The 17,790-nt window shown below is 41.7% G+C and overlaps 2 protein-coding genes across 3 annotated transcripts; both read right to left on the reverse strand.

Annotated features, from left to right (window-relative positions):
- Positions 1–1,923: 1,923 nt before the first annotated feature.
- On the reverse strand, positions 1,924–4,187 carry LOC115677701 (3-ketoacyl-CoA synthase 11-like). The gene is made up of 2 exons (XM_030600913.2): positions 3,267–4,187; positions 1,924–3,031 (listed from the first exon to the last, which is right to left on the reverse strand). Exons 1-2 carry the CDS (start codon positions 4,077–4,079, stop codon positions 2,252–2,254), a joined length of 1,593 nt encoding a protein of 530 aa, XP_030456773.1. The 5' UTR covers positions 4,080–4,187; the 3' UTR covers positions 1,924–2,251.
- Positions 4,188–11,929: 7,742 nt separating this feature from the next.
- Positions 11,930–17,713, reverse strand: LOC115677700 (U-box domain-containing protein 43-like). Of its 2 annotated transcripts, none has more exons than XM_030600910.2 (4): positions 17,206–17,713; positions 14,771–16,098; positions 14,187–14,505; positions 11,930–13,617 (listed from the first exon to the last, which is right to left on the reverse strand). In XM_030600910.2, the coding sequence occupies exons 2-4, from the start codon at positions 16,001–16,003 to the stop codon at positions 12,128–12,130; spliced, it is 3,042 nt and encodes a 1,013-aa protein (XP_030456770.1). In that variant the 5' UTR covers positions 16,004–16,098; positions 17,206–17,713; the 3' UTR covers positions 11,930–12,127. The 2 variants fall into 2 exon arrangements, with proteins under 2 accessions (XP_030456770.1, XP_030456771.1); XM_030600911.2 differs by having other exon boundaries at positions 14,771–16,200.
- Between the last annotated feature and the right edge of the window lie 77 nt (positions 17,714–17,790).

Genomic DNA, 17,790 nt, shown 5'->3' on the forward strand with positions numbered 1-17,790 from the left:
TGTAGGTTTGGGGGCCATTTAGGATTGGGAAACGGTTAAGTGCGAGCGTTACGAGCTATTGTAGTCTTTTAGTATTGGGCAGGGTCGGTCAGACCAATCTAGCTATTGGGTTAATTTGAGCACCCCTATGTGCCTACATAGATTAGAGTGGTTTGTAACCTATCATAATCACGTGCGTCAAAGCGTCAGGAAACCAACTTCTTGTGGACCTCCCTTTGTTGCAGTTGGAGTATTGTCCAAGGAGTTCAAATTCGGTTGCAGACTGGGCAGCGAAAAACCACCGAAACCAACTTCTTCCACTGAACTGGCTGTCTTCCCCACCCCCGGCCCTCTGGGCCTTGCTTTGTAAAGATGCCCCGCGTTTGGGCTCAGCTACTCTATCACGTTTATGATATAAATAAAAATCTACTTTGGTTGACCAAAAAAAAAAAAAGGCGTTAGGATACCTAAAAATTCAAAAAAAAAAAAAGGAATCATTATGTGATGATCGTGTGAGAAACGGTAAACGGGTTATTGAGAAATTATAGAAAGCCTCCGTGGAACAACTTAGGATCTAAGCATACATGTTTTAGGCCTCAATTATCTGGAGTGGTCAAAGAACATTAGGACTTTGATTCTTTGAAGGAGGTGTAACCTTGAAACCACTCGCGTATCCTAACAGGACACTCAAACCTTAATCTAAACGAAAGTTCATAATCTCGGATCATAAGTTTTCTCACCAAACCATCCGTCCGCGCAGACATTTCCCTCATTGACAGTTGACCTCTTTATCGGCAGATAAACTAAAATCCAAGTATAAATGCAAAGGGCTCAAGAAAATTCCTACCAAGAACACAACTACAGGTTCTTCTTTCCTCCCTCGGCCAAACTCCACCTACCCTCAAATGAAGAACAGGGTAATGACTAAAAAAGAAAGAGCGGCTGCTTGATGTCACACGATCATTTTAGTAACGTAGAGATTCATATTGCATGTTTCGTGCATTTGATTAGCAATCTTGCTTGGGAAAATTACTGAAAAAGTCCAAGATCTATTATACGGATGTTAGTTCAATCATAAACTTTTCAATTCGGTCAATTTAGTTCTAAACTTTTTAAAAAATTGTCAATGTAGTCATTCTGGCAAATTTTGATTAGAAATCGCTGACATACCCGCTAGGCATTCAACGTGGCAAGGCCCTGGACAAGGCCTTAGCGACCTCGCTAGCCGCGAGCGAGGCGGCACTTGCCCAGATCTAGCAAGGGCTTGAAGCACTCACCCACAGCTGGCAAGGGTTGTCAGGGGCTCGCCTACCACAATGAAAAACAAAATTAAAGAAACAAGAAATATATGTAATTCAAAAGATTTTTTAAAAAATTGCAAAAATTGTTTATGTCAGCGTTAGTCGTCCCACGTAGGACGGCCGGTATTCAAATCAACCATTTCTTACTAAAATTGGCCGGAATGTCTACATTGGTAAATTGTCAAAATGTTCGAGACTAAATTTGCAAAATTGAAAAGTTTATGACTGAATTAGCGTATGTATAATAGATTTATGACTTTTTTGGTAATTGTCACATCTTGCTTCGGTAATCGTAAAACTAGTTTGAGAGATTTTTCCAACCGTTACTTCTCTAAGGCCAGGTGTTACTTCTCTAAGGCCAGGTGTCTAGAAATTTGAATAGTCAAGAGTTAAAGGACAACTAGTAACATGCTCGGACAGTTTCGACTTTAACTATGAAAAGAAAGGCAAAGCAGTTGGGGGATCATAGCTATATAAATGAAGTGATCTTGAACATGAAAGGCATCTCTACGTATTGTCCTATCTGCATGACATGTATGCACTAGACTTCAAGAAGGTTGTGCATCCAAAAATAGCTTGCCGTATAAAATAAATGTACGGAATACATTCAGGACGAACTGTATTGACCGAACATACGTGGCCGTACACAAAATAAAATCCCATCTTTATTCACTTGGAAATGAAGTTCCAACAGGCTAAGCTCTATGAATCTGTGTGGAGTTAAGAATGTGCTCTATCACTGTGGTAGAGCAAACAAACAGCAAATGCTTAGAAACCAAGCCCTCCAAGACACAAATCAGACACACCCTCTCAATAAGCATAGTACAAAAAGAATCAATCAGGCTTCAACTTCTCTAACAAATATGCTGAGAGATTGAATTGGCTTCTACTGTATAATGATTCCCCCAAAGAAAAATCTCTCTTCCTTTCTGATCCCCTGAAAGATGAAGACATGTTTGATTCTCAAGTGTTTAGCTAATCGATGCCACTCTTGGGACCTCAACAGGGAACTTGTCAATCTCATCTATCCAAGGGTTCTTCTCCTTTGCCGGGTCGATCGTCCTCAGCGCGCGCCACACTGCGCTGTTGCACTTGAAGCCAGACCCGAATGCAATCTGCCACGTTCTATCGCCCTTCCTGATCCTTCCTTTAGCCTCGGAGTAAGCCAGCTCATACCACAAGGAACTGCTTGAAGTGTTCCCGAATCTGTATAAGGTCATTCTCGAGGGCTCCATGTGATGCTCGGTCAATTCAAGGCTCTTCTCGAGCTCGTCGAGCACTGCTCTGCCTCCGGCATGGATACAGAAGTGCTCGAAGGCCAGCTTGAAGTCCGGAATGTAAGGCTTGATCTTCATCTTGAACACTTTCCGGACCACTAGAGTGACAAAGAACAGGAGCTGCTCGGACATGGGAAGGACTAGTGGGCCGAGTGTTGTTATGTTGGTCTTGAGGGCTTCCCCGGCCACAGCCATCAGGTCCTTCGAGAGCGAGACTCCGATCCGCTTGGTCTCATCCTCCCGCTGGAAGACGCAGCCATAGCATTTGTCATCCGCGCCCTTGTGGGTACGGACAGTGTGGATGAGCTGGTACTTGGAGCGTCGTCGGTCGGAGGACCGGTTCGACAGGAGGATCGCGGCCCCACCCATCCGGAAGAGACAGTTCGAGAGGAGCATTGACCGTTCATTGCCAAAATACCAGTTGAGGGTGATGTTCTCCATGCTCACTACTAGAGCATAAGAGTTGGGTTGCACCTGCTCAAGACAATTGGAAAGAAAAGTGTCAATAAGTAGTTACTTGAGTTGGGTAATTTTATTTGGGTCCAGTTTAGAAAGAAGAGGAACTACTTCACTTCATATAGTGTTTTCAGTCGAGCAATATGAATCATTGTCGGGGATTTTTGTTAGGTCCACTGTCGTCGAAAATAGATCTTCCACAAAAACATTCATTTCATGACATGTTTAGAGAGATTCGTTTATCACGACTGACCTGCAAGAGCTGTTTGGCCAAATCTATGGAGATCAAGCCTGCACTGCAACCCATCCCACCAAGATTATAGCTCAAAACGTTGCCTCTGAGCTTGTAGTGATTCACCACCATGGCAGAGAGTGAAGGTGTGGGATTAAACAAGCTACAATTCACCACCAGTACCCCGATGTCCTTGGCCTTGACCCCGGTCTTCGCCAGAAGGTCATCAATCGCCCCGAACATCACAGCCTCGGCCTCTCTCCTCGCCTCGGCCATGCACGGGTTGGGTGGGATCCGCATCACAGCCTCGGGCAGGTACGTGTCCTGGCCCAGCCCGGCCCGCTCGAGGATCTTCCTCTGGAACGTGAGGTTCTCTCCTGTGAAGCTCCCCGTGAGGGCGGAACGCTCCATGAACACCTCCCGCGTGCACTTCCGGGCCGGCTCGGGATTGTAGCACGCAAAGTCCACCAGGTAGACCTGCCGCGGCTTGGTCATGAAGTGGAGGGTCGTGAGGAAGACTATCAGCGCCGAGCAGAGGACGACAGCGACGAGGTTGAACTTGAGCTGGTCCCAGAGCTTGGCGAGGTCGTCGGCGGTGAGCGTAGATAAGTGGACCGAGGCCACGAAGAGGAGCGGCAAGAGGAAGATGTACATGGCATTGGAAATCAAGTAGTGGTAACCCAGCTTAACATACTTGAGCTTGACCGATAGGAGAAAGTTGGGAAGATTGCGGCTGCTTCGCCTCGTTTCTGGCTGAGGGTCAACGGAAACCCTCGCGGACGGTGACGCCAACCCGGGGTCGCCGCGGTTGTTCTTGCTTTCCTTATCGGCCATCGGAGAGAGATCCGAGCACAAGCTACGGAGCTGTGTTTGTCCACTCCACAGGCACACAAGGTACAAGAAGTTACGAAGTTGTGCCTCGCAAGGACTCACAGAAACGTAGTGAATTTAAAGAGGGAGAGAGGCAGAGAGATTGGAGGGAGGATGCAACTACCACCAACGAACTTTTAATTGGTATTCATCGAACGTGCCAACCGAGTGGCAGATTTTGGTTCGTATATATGCTGCGACATTATGGTATAAGATAATGTTGTCTCTTCCTATTTTCTTGCAAGTAAGCTTTGCCACCGTCTGCGACTGCGTAAGAGATTGTTGAACTAAAAATAAAAAGAACAAATAGAATACCCTAGCTCGACTTGACCCTTTACTTTCTCTTTCTTGTTTTGGTGTACCGTGATTAATGAATGCTGATGTGTATGTATTTCAATTAATCCACGTAATCAACTCGGTCCATAGAGTTGGATAATCCGGAGACCGCCCACATTTCTTTTTCTTTTTTTATTTCCCGGTGACCGGCCAAAGGAAGAAGGGCATAAAAAAATGAAAGAGAAAGAAAAGAAAAAAAATAAATAAGAAATAAATAAAATGTTTGAAAAAATATTAAAAATTATTCACATCGGTGCCAGCGGCGCCGTGTAAAACAGCTCGCGTCCACATTAGTAATTTCCGGCCAAAACTAGGTGGATGGACTCAATTGGAATAATGTAAAAATGTTTATGACTCAATTGGCAAAATTAAAAGATTTAAGACTGAATGACAAAAGAGCAATACGCTTAGGACTTTTAGGATAATTTTCCCTCCGCACGTCCTACGTACATATTAGGCACAATTTATCCCCATGCAACTAGTTATCTAGGGTTAGGTCACGGCCTCTGAGTTTTCAAGAGCTTGTTTCTCTTCTTCTCGAGAGACTTCAAATCATCTTTTTTGTCTTACATTGCTAAATCTAAGTCATATTTTGAACCTAAGCATGTCCCCAAAAGGTTTTATCTGAACACTCGGGATGTAAAGCACAGAGAGGTATTCCCTCCTCCCAGAGAAGACAAACATATGGAGGGAACAGGGGGGGTTGAGGGGGTCCCGTCGCCAGAACATTAAACAAGGATTGTAGGAGAGAGCCCTACAAAGGTTTTACTCTGCACCCCTCAAGGCAATGATCCCTAGGGTTAACGGTAACCAAAAACCCTAGGGTGAGCATCCCCCAGTTACCGTTTATATTGTTAGAGAAAAAAATGGGCTACTTAGATGATCATATGCTGGTAAACTACGTAAGTCCTTGTAATCATAGTTTTCTCGGTTCTTTATAATCAGTGAATAGCAAGTCCACGATCGATGATGATTCGATGAAGCATAAAACGTATTGCTCAATGGATAGTTCTTCGAAATGGGGACAGCACATAATCGATTTATTCAAAAGAACTTAATGAAAATATAGAGACCGGTTTTCACGACCTAAAGGCTCCGTTTATTTCGCAAAAAATGAATAAAATGAAAAACGTTTTTTTTTAATTGATCGTTTATATCACTTACAAAAATAAATGAAAATACTTTATTATCGATAATGAAAATATTTTTCGTTAATTAATTATTTCGATCGAATGATTTAAAAAATATTTTTTTTTCAAATTATTTATTTTCCGTGAAATAAATGGAGTTTAAATGCGAAACCTAGCGGATCCTAGACATAAGTGACAAGAGAGAGTCATTGGACCTATGAGAGGGGGTAGACAGGTTGGAGACTTAAATGAAAGGTGCAGTTGGTCAATTTGAGAAGGAAAACTTAGGTGCATGTTGGATGCATTTGTCCAGGTATTTTCTGGGTGTCCAATTTATTTGCCTCACTTCTTGGATAAATTGCAAGTGAGACCCAACCGACGAGCTTATGGCCCCATAATCAAAGCAAGAAATGTCCTTCAAGAGAATTTTTTTTTCCATAGAAAATTGAAAAATATAATATATGGTACTGGTAGAATAACTGTCCGGTATAATGGAACCTAGTGTATTACCATAAAAAGAAGTGTTCTTTCTCCTAGGTTGATATATTAAGAGAATGTGTGGCGGAATATTGTATTCACTTTTGAATTTAGCCCACTTATTTAGAAGTCTATTTATAATTTGCTACATCAGTTGTTATGCGAATTTTGTTAAGAGGTCTTACCATACTTGGCATTATTCGTGTTTCACGTCATAATGAATTTAAGACGGTCAACATAAAACAATTTAGATATTGCATATACGAATCTTGGAAAGAAGCTAGAAATCGCAAGTACAGTATTCGAGATGATATTACTTATGTTTAGGAGTGTAAGGAAGTCAAGCTACTCCGAGCTACTCAAGTTCAACTTACGAATTACTCGAACTTAGCTCGATTCTTTTCAAGTTTGAGTTGAGTTCGAGTACTTGCTCAAGTAGATCTCGGGCTCAAGCTTGAAAATACTTGTCTCGACATTAGCTCGTGAGTCTAGTCAAATAACTATACCTCTATATATTTGTATATGTATATAAATATGAATTGATAGATAAAAAGAAAATCATTAGAACAACGCATTTTCAAAATTCAAGCTGGAGTTTGAGTTTTACTTGAGTTTTGATTAATATTTATTGATCAATCGAGTTGAGTCAAGTCGCGCTTAAACTTATTGAAAACTTACTCGAGTAGAGTTTGAGCTTGAGAAATTACGCTCAAGAGTAGTATTGAGCATGAGTATTGAGCGGTGTCAACTCGATTGCATCCATAACGATAACTCGCTAATTCGATGGGGCTGGGAAAATTATCTAAAAAGTCCTAAACATATTGTACTTTTGTCAATTCAATCCTAAACTTTTCAATTTTGTCAATTGAGTCTAAATTTTTTTCACATTTTCCTAATTAAATCCATCTGGCCAATTTTAACTGGAAATCGCTAATGTAGACGCTAGCCGTCCTACGTGGCATGGCCGGCCCGTAGAACAGCTAGCGATAACGTTAACAATTTTTTATAATACTTTAATGTTTTTCGTATTTTTTTCTTCTTTTCTTTTTTTTTCTTCCAAGCCCAACGAGGGCCACTAGCCAACCCTTGTCGGTATAGTCAACCCTCACCAACCACTGGGTGAGGGCCACGAGGCCCTCATAGGCCATGGGCTTCGCGGCCCTTGCTAGATCTAGGCAAGGCACGCAAAGCCCTCGCCGGTCACGGGTGAGGGCCGACCGTCTTATGTGACATAACCGGAGTTCATGTTGGCGATTTTCAGCTAAAATTGATCAGATACACTCAATTGACAAAACAATAAAAGATTTATAACTCAATTAGAAAAATTGAAAGATTTATGACTAAATTAGTAAAAGTGTAATATGTTTAAGATTTTTTAAATAACTTTTCCCGTTGGGGCTAGTTGAATCTCAAATTTGAACCTTCCATCTTGCAGTTTCCTTAAGGTTTTACGATAAGAGAAAGTGCTTTTCTTCGTATTGGCTCTTACTTTAATATGAGAGAGAGAGAGAGAGAGAGGTGTAAAGGGACAATGTTGCTGGTGCTGGCGAGAGACAGTTGTAATGGGCCAATGGCTATCGTCAGGTACGCTGTGGTCTTTTGACTTCACAAGAGAAAGTCATCTCTTCCCATTAACTCCACCGGAAAAACAAAAGCCAAAAGAAAAACTCGAGAGCGAATTCAAATTCCTGATGTGACCGTGATCTGCCAGCCACACGTTTTCAATGAATTGATTCAACAACAAACCCCCATTTTCTCACCTACACGACCCGATTCCCACTTGGTACGTGAAGATTTTGCGTATGGACATCTATGTCTGCGTCCGCCTGTTCATATGAGGCAGACAAGAAACACAACTCTCACGTTATCTTATCCGGTACACTGCCCAGAGAAAGTCAAATGATAAACTCCCTGTCTTGAGATTACTTTGTAAATTACTCAATTTGATTATTGATTGCCTCTTTGGAGTGATGTTCTCAGCTTGGTCGAAGGAGCCCTTTTCTTTTCTTCACACTCAGTCTTCTATGGAGTTGAATAACGTTTGGAAGTCGCATTCACCCTCTTATGGGTAGAGCCTCACGCAACGTTGGTGGACGAGACAATTTGCATGCTTCTGTGGGGATTTGGCTAAGTCGATCGGTTCAGCTATCCTGTGTTAACAAAAATTACCTGAGGAGTACCTTAAATTAATATTCATGTGAAAATCTCTTGCACCTTGTCAATCTCTTAATCCTATTGGAAACAAACACTAATTACAAGCAAGAAAGTTAATAAATTAGAAACCATGGTTAACTAGTGGGGCACCGAGTTCCTAGACAAAAGACTACACAGATAGAGCAAGGTTCGGTGTAGGTTTCACCTAATAAGTGATTGATTAAATTGAAGGGATTAAGTCTAGATAATATTTCCCCAAGGGGCCATATTTTCCTCCAACTATACCTTTGATCAGTCGGTAGACTTGATCATCGGTTTGGTGGTTTAACACTGCCCTAGCTAGGCTTGAGTTAAAGAGCTTAACGGCGTCTTTAGATGAGCTGGGGCTATGGCCTATAGTTATAGGATTCGGCTCAACCCAATTTGGCCCGAGTCGGGCCTACTTAGGCCACAAATTTAGTATTACTATTATTAAACTATTAATGGGCGAGCTCGGGCTGTAATCTTGGCTTGATATGAGAGCCTGGCCTACCCCGGGCCTTGCTATTGACATGGATAACTTTACTCAAAACAACGTTCTACATAGACCACCACATCATAGATTTTCAGCTGCAATTAGCTGAAATGACTATATTAGAACTTCATGCAAAGATTTAAGATTATATTGGTACAATTGAAAAGTTTAGGACTGAATTGACATCCGTATAATAATTTTCAGACTAACTCGGTAATTTTCCACTTTAACTAGGCATCGGTGTTCAACATTCAAGACCAGCACTTTGAGTTCCGGCTGATCAACACCGTTTTTGAATGGGTCAAGTCCAAACATTTTTTTTTCTCAACGAACCCTTCTCTACCTTCAAAATGCAAAACTTTGAAGCAAATCCCCATGAAGGAACATAATGAACCTATACAGAAGAAAGGAAGGAGATCCCAACAACTGCTATGGACGATCTTTTCCTTTACTTGCTTTGAGTGCACCCAACAACAAATTAGGGCGAAACTTCTTGAGATTATAGTACAGATTCCTTGAAGTTTCTTGCGGGCATCGAATGTGTGCACCTCTCCCATGTTACTTTACAAAAATGAGGGCAACAGTCAATTAGTCAACTCCAATGCACATCATTTGCAAGAAAGAATAATTAGAAAATTAGTAAGAAAATGAAGAGCGAAGGTTTATTACTTACTTGGGTCCCTCACATTTGAGTCAACAAAGTCAAATTATTATCGTCAACTAAACTCATTTTATCGTATCGAATCAATACATTTCAAGAGCAACAAGATTACGGCGTTTCTCATGGTAAGTATCATCGAGATTCATTCATTCTTCTAGACTAAGTCAATTACGTATGAAATCCTACTAAAAGTTGAAAATTTCATACATAATTTACGCACCGTGATTGATCTGTCCATCACGCGCCTATAGGACGAGTCGATACGATATGTTTTGTGGATCGTGTAAAAGACACGGGCTCTCATACAAATTCCGTATTTGAATTAGTTGCACACACCGAATCGGGATAGGTTTAGATGTTATTTTCTAGGGCAGCACCAGGAGGCCCAGAACACCATCGGATCACAATTATGAAACTCCGTATGAGATTGGTTAGCTGGTAAAAATAGCTATTAATCTGCCGTGAGATATCACAGGTGGGCGATTTTGAAAACTACTGAACGGAGAATTGATATCAACTTATATTGGAGGCTTTAAGTGCGAGGGAAAACAGTTATATCATAACCCCTCGAGCGCGGCGCGTTTCTTGACGGCATCAGGGGATTTTCACGCTTAGGAATTGGAGGCCGCGTATCTAAATCTCGCAGTCTACATGCAAACTGCTCTGGATTGGGGCCGTCTATTCGACCCGGGGCATAACTAATTCGTGAAATTTGTAGGGTGTCTCATCTCATGTGTTTCCAAGTAATCGACTCTTTACGCTCATGCCTGTAAAAACAGCTATCGACAAAGGCGGATCCAGGGAGGAGCAAAGGGCCAACTAATTTCAGGGAATGACTGAGTCCAGCCCTAAACTGCTTGTTGAAGGGCTACATTATTTTTTATAAATTTTTTTTTGTTTTTTTTTCTCTTTTTAAATGTTTATCAAAATTTGTTTGTCTTACTTTTCATTATTAATGATCAGATAAGAAACATTTTTCTTAATATGGTTGTTTAGATATCTTGCAAAATAAGGAGGAACTCATAACCTTTCATAAGACTAATTTTTGTTTGAGTAAAACACTAATGCAATGATTAATTTTGACGAGCTTATGAAATGATGAACTTACACAAAATATATTAAAGAAAACTTTATTAACTAAAATTATTTCAATAAAACTCTTACTACTCGACAACAAAAAATAATCTATACTACTTTACGTTTTATATTAATTTATTATGTAATAAGAAATAGGGATAAGTTGACTAGAAGTCTAAAAACTTGTCATGAAAATACAATTGAGTCTTAAAACTTTCAAAAGATGCAATCAAGTGCTAAAACTTGTTATGAAAATGCAATTGAGTCCTAAAACTTTCGAAAAATTTAATCAAGTCCTAAAACTTATCAAGTTGATCCGATCAAGTCCTTCTATTAACTCCATTCAACCTGACAAACATGAAATGCTAACAAGTTTTATGACTTGATTGCACCAACATGGTAAGTTTTAGGATTTGATTGAACTTTTTAAAAGATTGATGACTCAATTGTACTTTCGTAACAAATTTTAAGATTTAATTGTACTTTTTAAAAATTTTAAGATTCGATTGCACTTTTTATCAAATACTAAATGAACCTTTAAGTTAAATACGTAGAAACTCTGGTTCCTCGCCGAAGTGATAACTTTCAGGCACACCTTTTCAGACAGTAGATGCATGTTCAGGAACACTTCGAAACAGTCCAAGAACCTGAACCTGGCAGAACATGGGCCATGTGGACTATGCATTCATTTTTTGTCAGGTTTCATCTGTGCTCTGAAGAACTAAAAGTGCAACGCCCTCAACAATCACTGCAACAAGCAGCGTACGTAGGGACATGTTTTGCCAGCGCTTGACCATGACGTCCCTGCTTTTCGAAGATTAGGGACGACGTTTTAATGACATCCCACCACAGAGACGCCGAGGGACAAGTACACAGAAACCTTGAATGAAATGACAGCAAAGTTTGACAGAGCTACTTATCAACTTACATTACTAGTCCACCGAGCAGAGAACTCTCAAATTTATGACGAGCGCTTGATTCGAATAGGATTTTGCACGGCTAGTAATTTTCCAAAATTAGATGGTTTGATGCATGCAGCTAACTCGTTTGCAGGAATCATCGGAGAATGCTCACCAATGTCTGCTAGAAGTTTAGCCCTGTTGTACTTGTCCAAATGAATAAGCAAATCTAGAAGTAACAATTGCACCGAAAACATGTGCCGACTGTCGTGGAAACAATCGCATTGGTGACATCATTTGCATTAATGCATCTACTAATAGAAGCTCATGATGCAATAGTGTTTTAGGAACATTACCTACAGAAGAACACTTACTAATGAAACCGTGATATTGAAAAAGAGGGAAGTTCTGGTTCCCCTAATGATGCAAAGAAATTTTGAACTTCACAGTGAATGTACAATTCCAAAGTCGGCAAGCTTCCCTTATATATTGGCAAAAAATTTCAGTGGTCACAATGTTGGCTAAGTCTTAAGACGCAGTAATCCTGTCTTTACAGAGTAAAGAACTTTGCAAAATGTCACACTGATAATAATCTGATATACTTAATCGTCACTTAACTACAAAATTTGTCATTTACATAATTATAGACAAGTTAAAGGGGCCATCTGTGTACCTTGAGTACTTGGGACATGGAAAATCTGGGCAAATACATAGATAATTCAACATAAATTGCAGCAGACTTTTTCCAGACCTTAAGATGATGACTATCCATATATTCCTGGAATGATAGATGTTGACGATTTTGAATATCGTTCCAAAAGTGACAAAACACGGGCGGCCCTCCTACCAATATGACTTTCATCATGAATGTTCCGGCCAGTCATGCTAACAAGAAGCAATTTAGCCGTTGATCCATAGTGTTCCACTATATCCTTTGAGTGGAAAATCTTCTCCAAGAATCCCAAAGCCTCTTCCTTGAGTGAATCCATTCCCCATGTCAAGATCTCCAAGAGGGGCCTGATAGCATTGGCTTCGTGCAGAGTGGTTGCACCTCTGTTGGGAGATCCTTCCCTCACCAGCGTGGAAAGTGCCTGAATTGCTTCGTATGCTGTTGCATGAACCTGTATCCTCAAGAGTTCGACTAAATCAGGCAAAGCATTGGCCTCCAGGAGACAGAACGTGGAGGCAACACTACATTTGCTGCCGTGGGCCGGGCATAGATGCACACGTGCACTGAAACACCAGCAAAAGCTAGGTTTAGTGGCCATAACGAGCCTTGGAGTGCTCATTGATAGATTACCGATGAGAGCTGCTGCTCTTGCCTTGGCTGTCACAGAACCGACCCGGAGAAAGTTTACTAGTAGAGGATAAACTCCTTGCTCGACCACAATACGCTGTGACTCCACATTTGCGGGGTCTGTGAACCTGAAGAGTGCACTAAGGGCATTCTCTTTTGCTTCCATGGTTCCTGATCTCAATACTTTCACAATCGCATCAACTCCATCCAACTCGATTAGCCTCGTAGTTAGTGATACTTCTGACTTTGGAAGATTGGCCAGTAAGCCAGCTGCTGCCATCTGCACATCACTCTTATCTTCATTCTCAAGAAACCCCACTAAGGCCTCCAATCTTCTTGGCCTAAGAAGGTACTCAACAACTCCGTGCGGTTCATGCTGTGAAAAGAGGAAGAGAAGTTTTATTGCAACTTCACGGATTTCCGAGTCTGAGTCATCGATGAGTGGAAGGACAATGGATATTCCATTTGCAGCCAAAACTGCCTTCTTGACCAGTTCAGGTTCGGAGTTGCAAATAGCTAGAATCACACGCAAGGCCGGTCTCCGCGCATTTGATGAGCTGGCACTCTGTTGAAACGCTAACATACCAGTTATGATCGGTTCTAACTCAAGTTGGGTGCCTCTTCCATTGACAAGGAATTTGATTCCATCTCCATCAGAAGTGAGTTTCTCAAGGAGTTCACAGCATTTGATTATTATAGCCGGACGCTCGTGGGATGTGAACATTAGTTTTATAATGTGAGAGACCCCATCAGAAGCAGCTAGAAGTTCTTTGTTGGCGCCGCAACTTGATAGCTTGACCAGCGCACGGAGAGACAGCTCCTTTGATTCAGATCTGCCCAGTAGCATCTCAAGCAACGGTGGTATTACCCCCATCTTACCAATGATCTCCAGATTTGCATCGACCAATTCCATATCGACCAGATATGTCACCATCGACGTTCTCGATGACTGTGGACCTGGCAATATTCCAGGTAACCAACAAACAAGAAAAGCCAATTATAAAACTTGTGCCATACTCGTAGAAAAAGAGCATAAAAGATGTCAGAAAGGCCTATCATGATGGTGCTACAAATTAACACGTGCTCAATTCACTCCAACTAGTCTTTGTTTATATAGAGTATAATGTCTTCTCTTCATGTGTAGTCTAATGTCTTTACAGTGGCCTGCATTTTGAGATACATGGAAATGGCATTACGGTCGTGTACTTAAACTCTATTTTATGTCTAACTAATCCACTCCAAAGCCCAATTTTTACCCTGATATACCGTGTAATTTTTCCTTTTATCAGGTGTTTGTAATCCACTATCTGGTATAGGGTTGTTTTACTTGGGTGATCAGCTCCGTGGAGTTTTTCGTTCCCCTGATAAGTAGGTTGCCGGGAGTTGTAAGGTTCAAAAGCAGTCAGCAATTCTGAAGCATCCACAGATTTAGCCACGTGAAATAAAATGGCATTCAAAACTAGGAATTTAGTGCATACGCCACAAGCATCAACAGCATTGGAAGATGGTGGATAAAGAGTTTTAACCTTGAACTATGCGATCAACAAGCGGATTGTACCAGCCTGACCTAGCAGCACAGGATATGTTCTCCTCATCCACATCGAGCAACTTATCCAAGATCTTCTTGGCATACTCTGCTGATTCCGTCTCCGGACCTCTCAAAAGTGTCACAAGGAAAAGAATAGAACTGCACTGCTGAGACAGTTTCTTGCATGCAGACACATTCCAACCAGATCTATCTTGCAATAGCTCGAATAACAATGCAATAGCTGCCTTTGAGATGCTTGGATCACGCCCCAAACAAGGAATGATGTAATCCCAACCTTTGGACTCAACTAGTTGTTCCTGGAAAATCGGGTGCATATAAAGCATGACACAGCTTCTAGAGATTGAGATTAGAGTTCTGACCAACTTAGGCGTCTGATTAAGAGAATGCCGATACTCTACTCGTAAATTTTACCAGTGGTAAGTCCTCAACATTAAAAAAACAATCGAAGGACAAGCCAATTATTTATGGAAAATCAACCTGATTTTCTTTCAGACGTTAATTGCTTCCTTTCAAAGACTATGTACCATTATTCCCATTTACAAGAAAGTCGTTGTCACTTACCTTACTTCTTGCATGCCCTTCCACGACCTCCTTTAAGGTAATAAGTATCCTCCTCTTCACATCTTTGTTGTGTGAGTTCCCTAGAATAGAGATAATGATGTCCGCCAGTCCTCCTATGAAGATCCAATCCTTGTTAACAGAATCTTCTCTCACAAGTTCTTGAATTTGGCAGAGAGCCTCTTTCACCGACTCATCAGAACCAGAGGACAAGTTACGTTTGCAGCATCTGATTTTCAGACAGTAATTAAGCTCTCTCCATTCTTCTATCGACTGTCTCAGCAGAAGGTTTGACCTCAGAGAAGTGTCCTGAAGAACCTCTCCCGTTCCGGGATCAGTTTTCTCGCCACTTTCAAGCCAAGCCTCGATGGCCACTCTCTCACAGGTGGTACCAGTGCAAAGGCTCACAGGATCAACCATTGTTGTCTGATTTATAGGACAAACAAAGGCATTCAGTGGCGGGATTTGTTCTTCCCTTTCATCATAACCCACAATGACCTGGAATCTTTGGAAATACCGGGTTCTTAATTCTTCGTAATTAATTGCAGCATCTGCCCGGGAGAGCAGTGCAATAACCTGTTGCAAGAAATATTCTTCAGCCTTTTCCTTTCGGTGTGCGGCTTCTTCCTTTTCCTTCCTGAAACTTTCCAATTCCTCATTTATTGCAGACGGCTCAACATTTACACCAACGGCGCGTGCTATTTCTTCAAGCATGTCATTCGCAAAGCCTTGATCCCATTTTTGGTCCTTAATGCCCTGGTTTAACTTGTCAATTATTTGGAGCTGAGAATGCGAAGTTTCAAGTTCCACTCTCTGCATTTCATTCTGCAGCCTATTTACCTGATCTGAAATGTTGGACAACACTTCAGTGTTTGCGAGAGATAGGGCAGCCAAGGACCTTCCTATGTCCCTTGTCACTTGTTCTACCTCCTTCACTATGTATCTGCACCTGACCAACAAGTAAAACCGAGATCGGTTCCTATACTTCTCGATCAAGCTACTAGCCTTCTTAACATCAGTTTCGAGGGATTCCAGTGCTAGCCGAGCGGCTTGCGAGTCGTTTAACTCTTGGAGCTGCAATTCCTTCAGAACAGGTTCTATGTCAAACAGGTGTTTTGACAGGACTCTGAAACTATCTTTCTCGACGAGAATGTCTTTTGCAGCTTGAGCTGTTTTGATGACCTGGTTAGTCAGCACAGCCAAGATTGTGCCAATGGGAATGAGCTCCAAGGCCATGGTTGAGCACAAGATTAAGAGAATGGGTTATTTCCTTGCTCAAATGTTCAACAACATCATCGAAAATCTTCAGATTCGAGCTGCATCCATATGACCTGTAGTTTATAACAAGTCATGTTCCACTCCACGCGGTGAAAGGATCCAGCACAGCTATTTGTTGATGGAAAGATGGCGTTGTGAACAAGTTCTCTCGTATTCTGTTAGGATGAATCAAAGATCAAATGGGATGAACAAAAGGCTTAAGGAATTTAAACGACATCCACAAGGCCACAGGATAGCAAAGATGAACGTCTCACAATCTCTCTGTTTTTCTGATTCATTTTGGCATTAACATATGAAGGTCCCTTGACCTTGTAACACAATGGGTCATCATTTTCCAACACAGTATAAAGACCAATTACAAACTAATTCATGCTCCGCTCATCTTTCTTCGGTCTACATGGATTTCTTATTACCTTAATCTCCCAACAGTTTTGTACCACCGTGTTATATTCAGTTTGCACATGAAAGTGAATATTCTGCCTCAGGTAATGCTACCGCTACGGCTCAGTGCACTTGACTGAATTGCAGTTCCTTTGGATGCCCGATAATTTAAGTTGTTCATCCTCCATTATAATGCATAAGCACAATGATATGCAAATGTCTCCACGCCAACCATTTTAATCCCCCATTTCGTAGTACGCATCATTTCGCGCTTTAGACGCGTGCAAAGGAGAAGAAACTGAGAAAGTTCAAAAGAAGCGAAGACAAACATAATAACCAAACTTATCATAGACTAGAAATAAAACTCGACCGCAGTGTAACTGCCGTAAGCAACCCTCATATCCAGAATGATAACTTTCTTAGTCAACCAATTTCCCAGAATCCCAGAACAGGACCAAGAAGACAGATTTTCTTTCGGCGAATTTTTCCCTTCACGGCGGTTTTTACTTCCCCTCTTTTGGCTAATTTTCCAATTTCAATCACAATATCAAAAGCATAAAAACGGGGAGACCCGAGAGAGAAAGAGAGAGCTTCAAGTGACTACAGCAAACTAGCAAATTATACAGAGGAAAAAAAATCCAAGGAAGCCCATGTATTCCCTGTACTCAGCTGAATGAATCCCACAAGCAGAAAAAACTATGAATCTCTCTACCACAAATAAACAGTGACAAACATCCAAAAATGGCAAATTTCACTTCTCATGCATTCCGTAAAATTACCTCCAAAGAACTGCGCAAGCCCCCGAGATCCCCCACCAGATCGCTGTCTCCGCAACGACTCGAACGTGCGGTGAGAAGCGGGCAGACGCGAAGCACGAATTATAGCTCGCCGGGCGTTTCCGTACGGGAATACGAAGACTTGCCCGAGTCAATGCTTCCTTGGACGACAAAAGTTCCGGTCTTTGCATATTAAAAATACATTACATTACATGATGATCCCGTTTCGTTTTTGACGTGGTCTGGGGGGAGGGGGGCAGCTTGCTCGTTCTTTCTCGATCCGGGAAAATCCGAGGCAGCCTTCGACACTTTTCGGGATTTTCCGGGAAAGTTCGCATCTTTTTCTCACCACCCTGGTCTTTGTCGGGGCAGCGACAGTTGATGTGACGGTTGGTAGTTAGGACAACCTGCACGATTCCTTTCTGAACGGCATCATCATTGGTCGGTCTCGCTTCGTAGCAAGATCACGCGAGTCTATAAAGTCGAAAATCGATGTTGCGGAAAATCGATAGCTGGTGTTGGAAAACGTTCTTGCGGTCTTTTCTTCTTTTGGAGTTTGAATTTTCATTTGTCGTGCGTACCACGGAC

Source organism: Syzygium oleosum, unplaced genomic scaffold, assembly GCF_021117445.2.
Source record: "Syzygium oleosum isolate NSW1041296 unplaced genomic scaffold, Sole_v2.1 Sole_v2.01, whole genome shotgun sequence".
NCBI lineage: Eukaryota > Viridiplantae > Streptophyta > Magnoliopsida > Myrtales > Myrtaceae > Syzygium > Syzygium oleosum.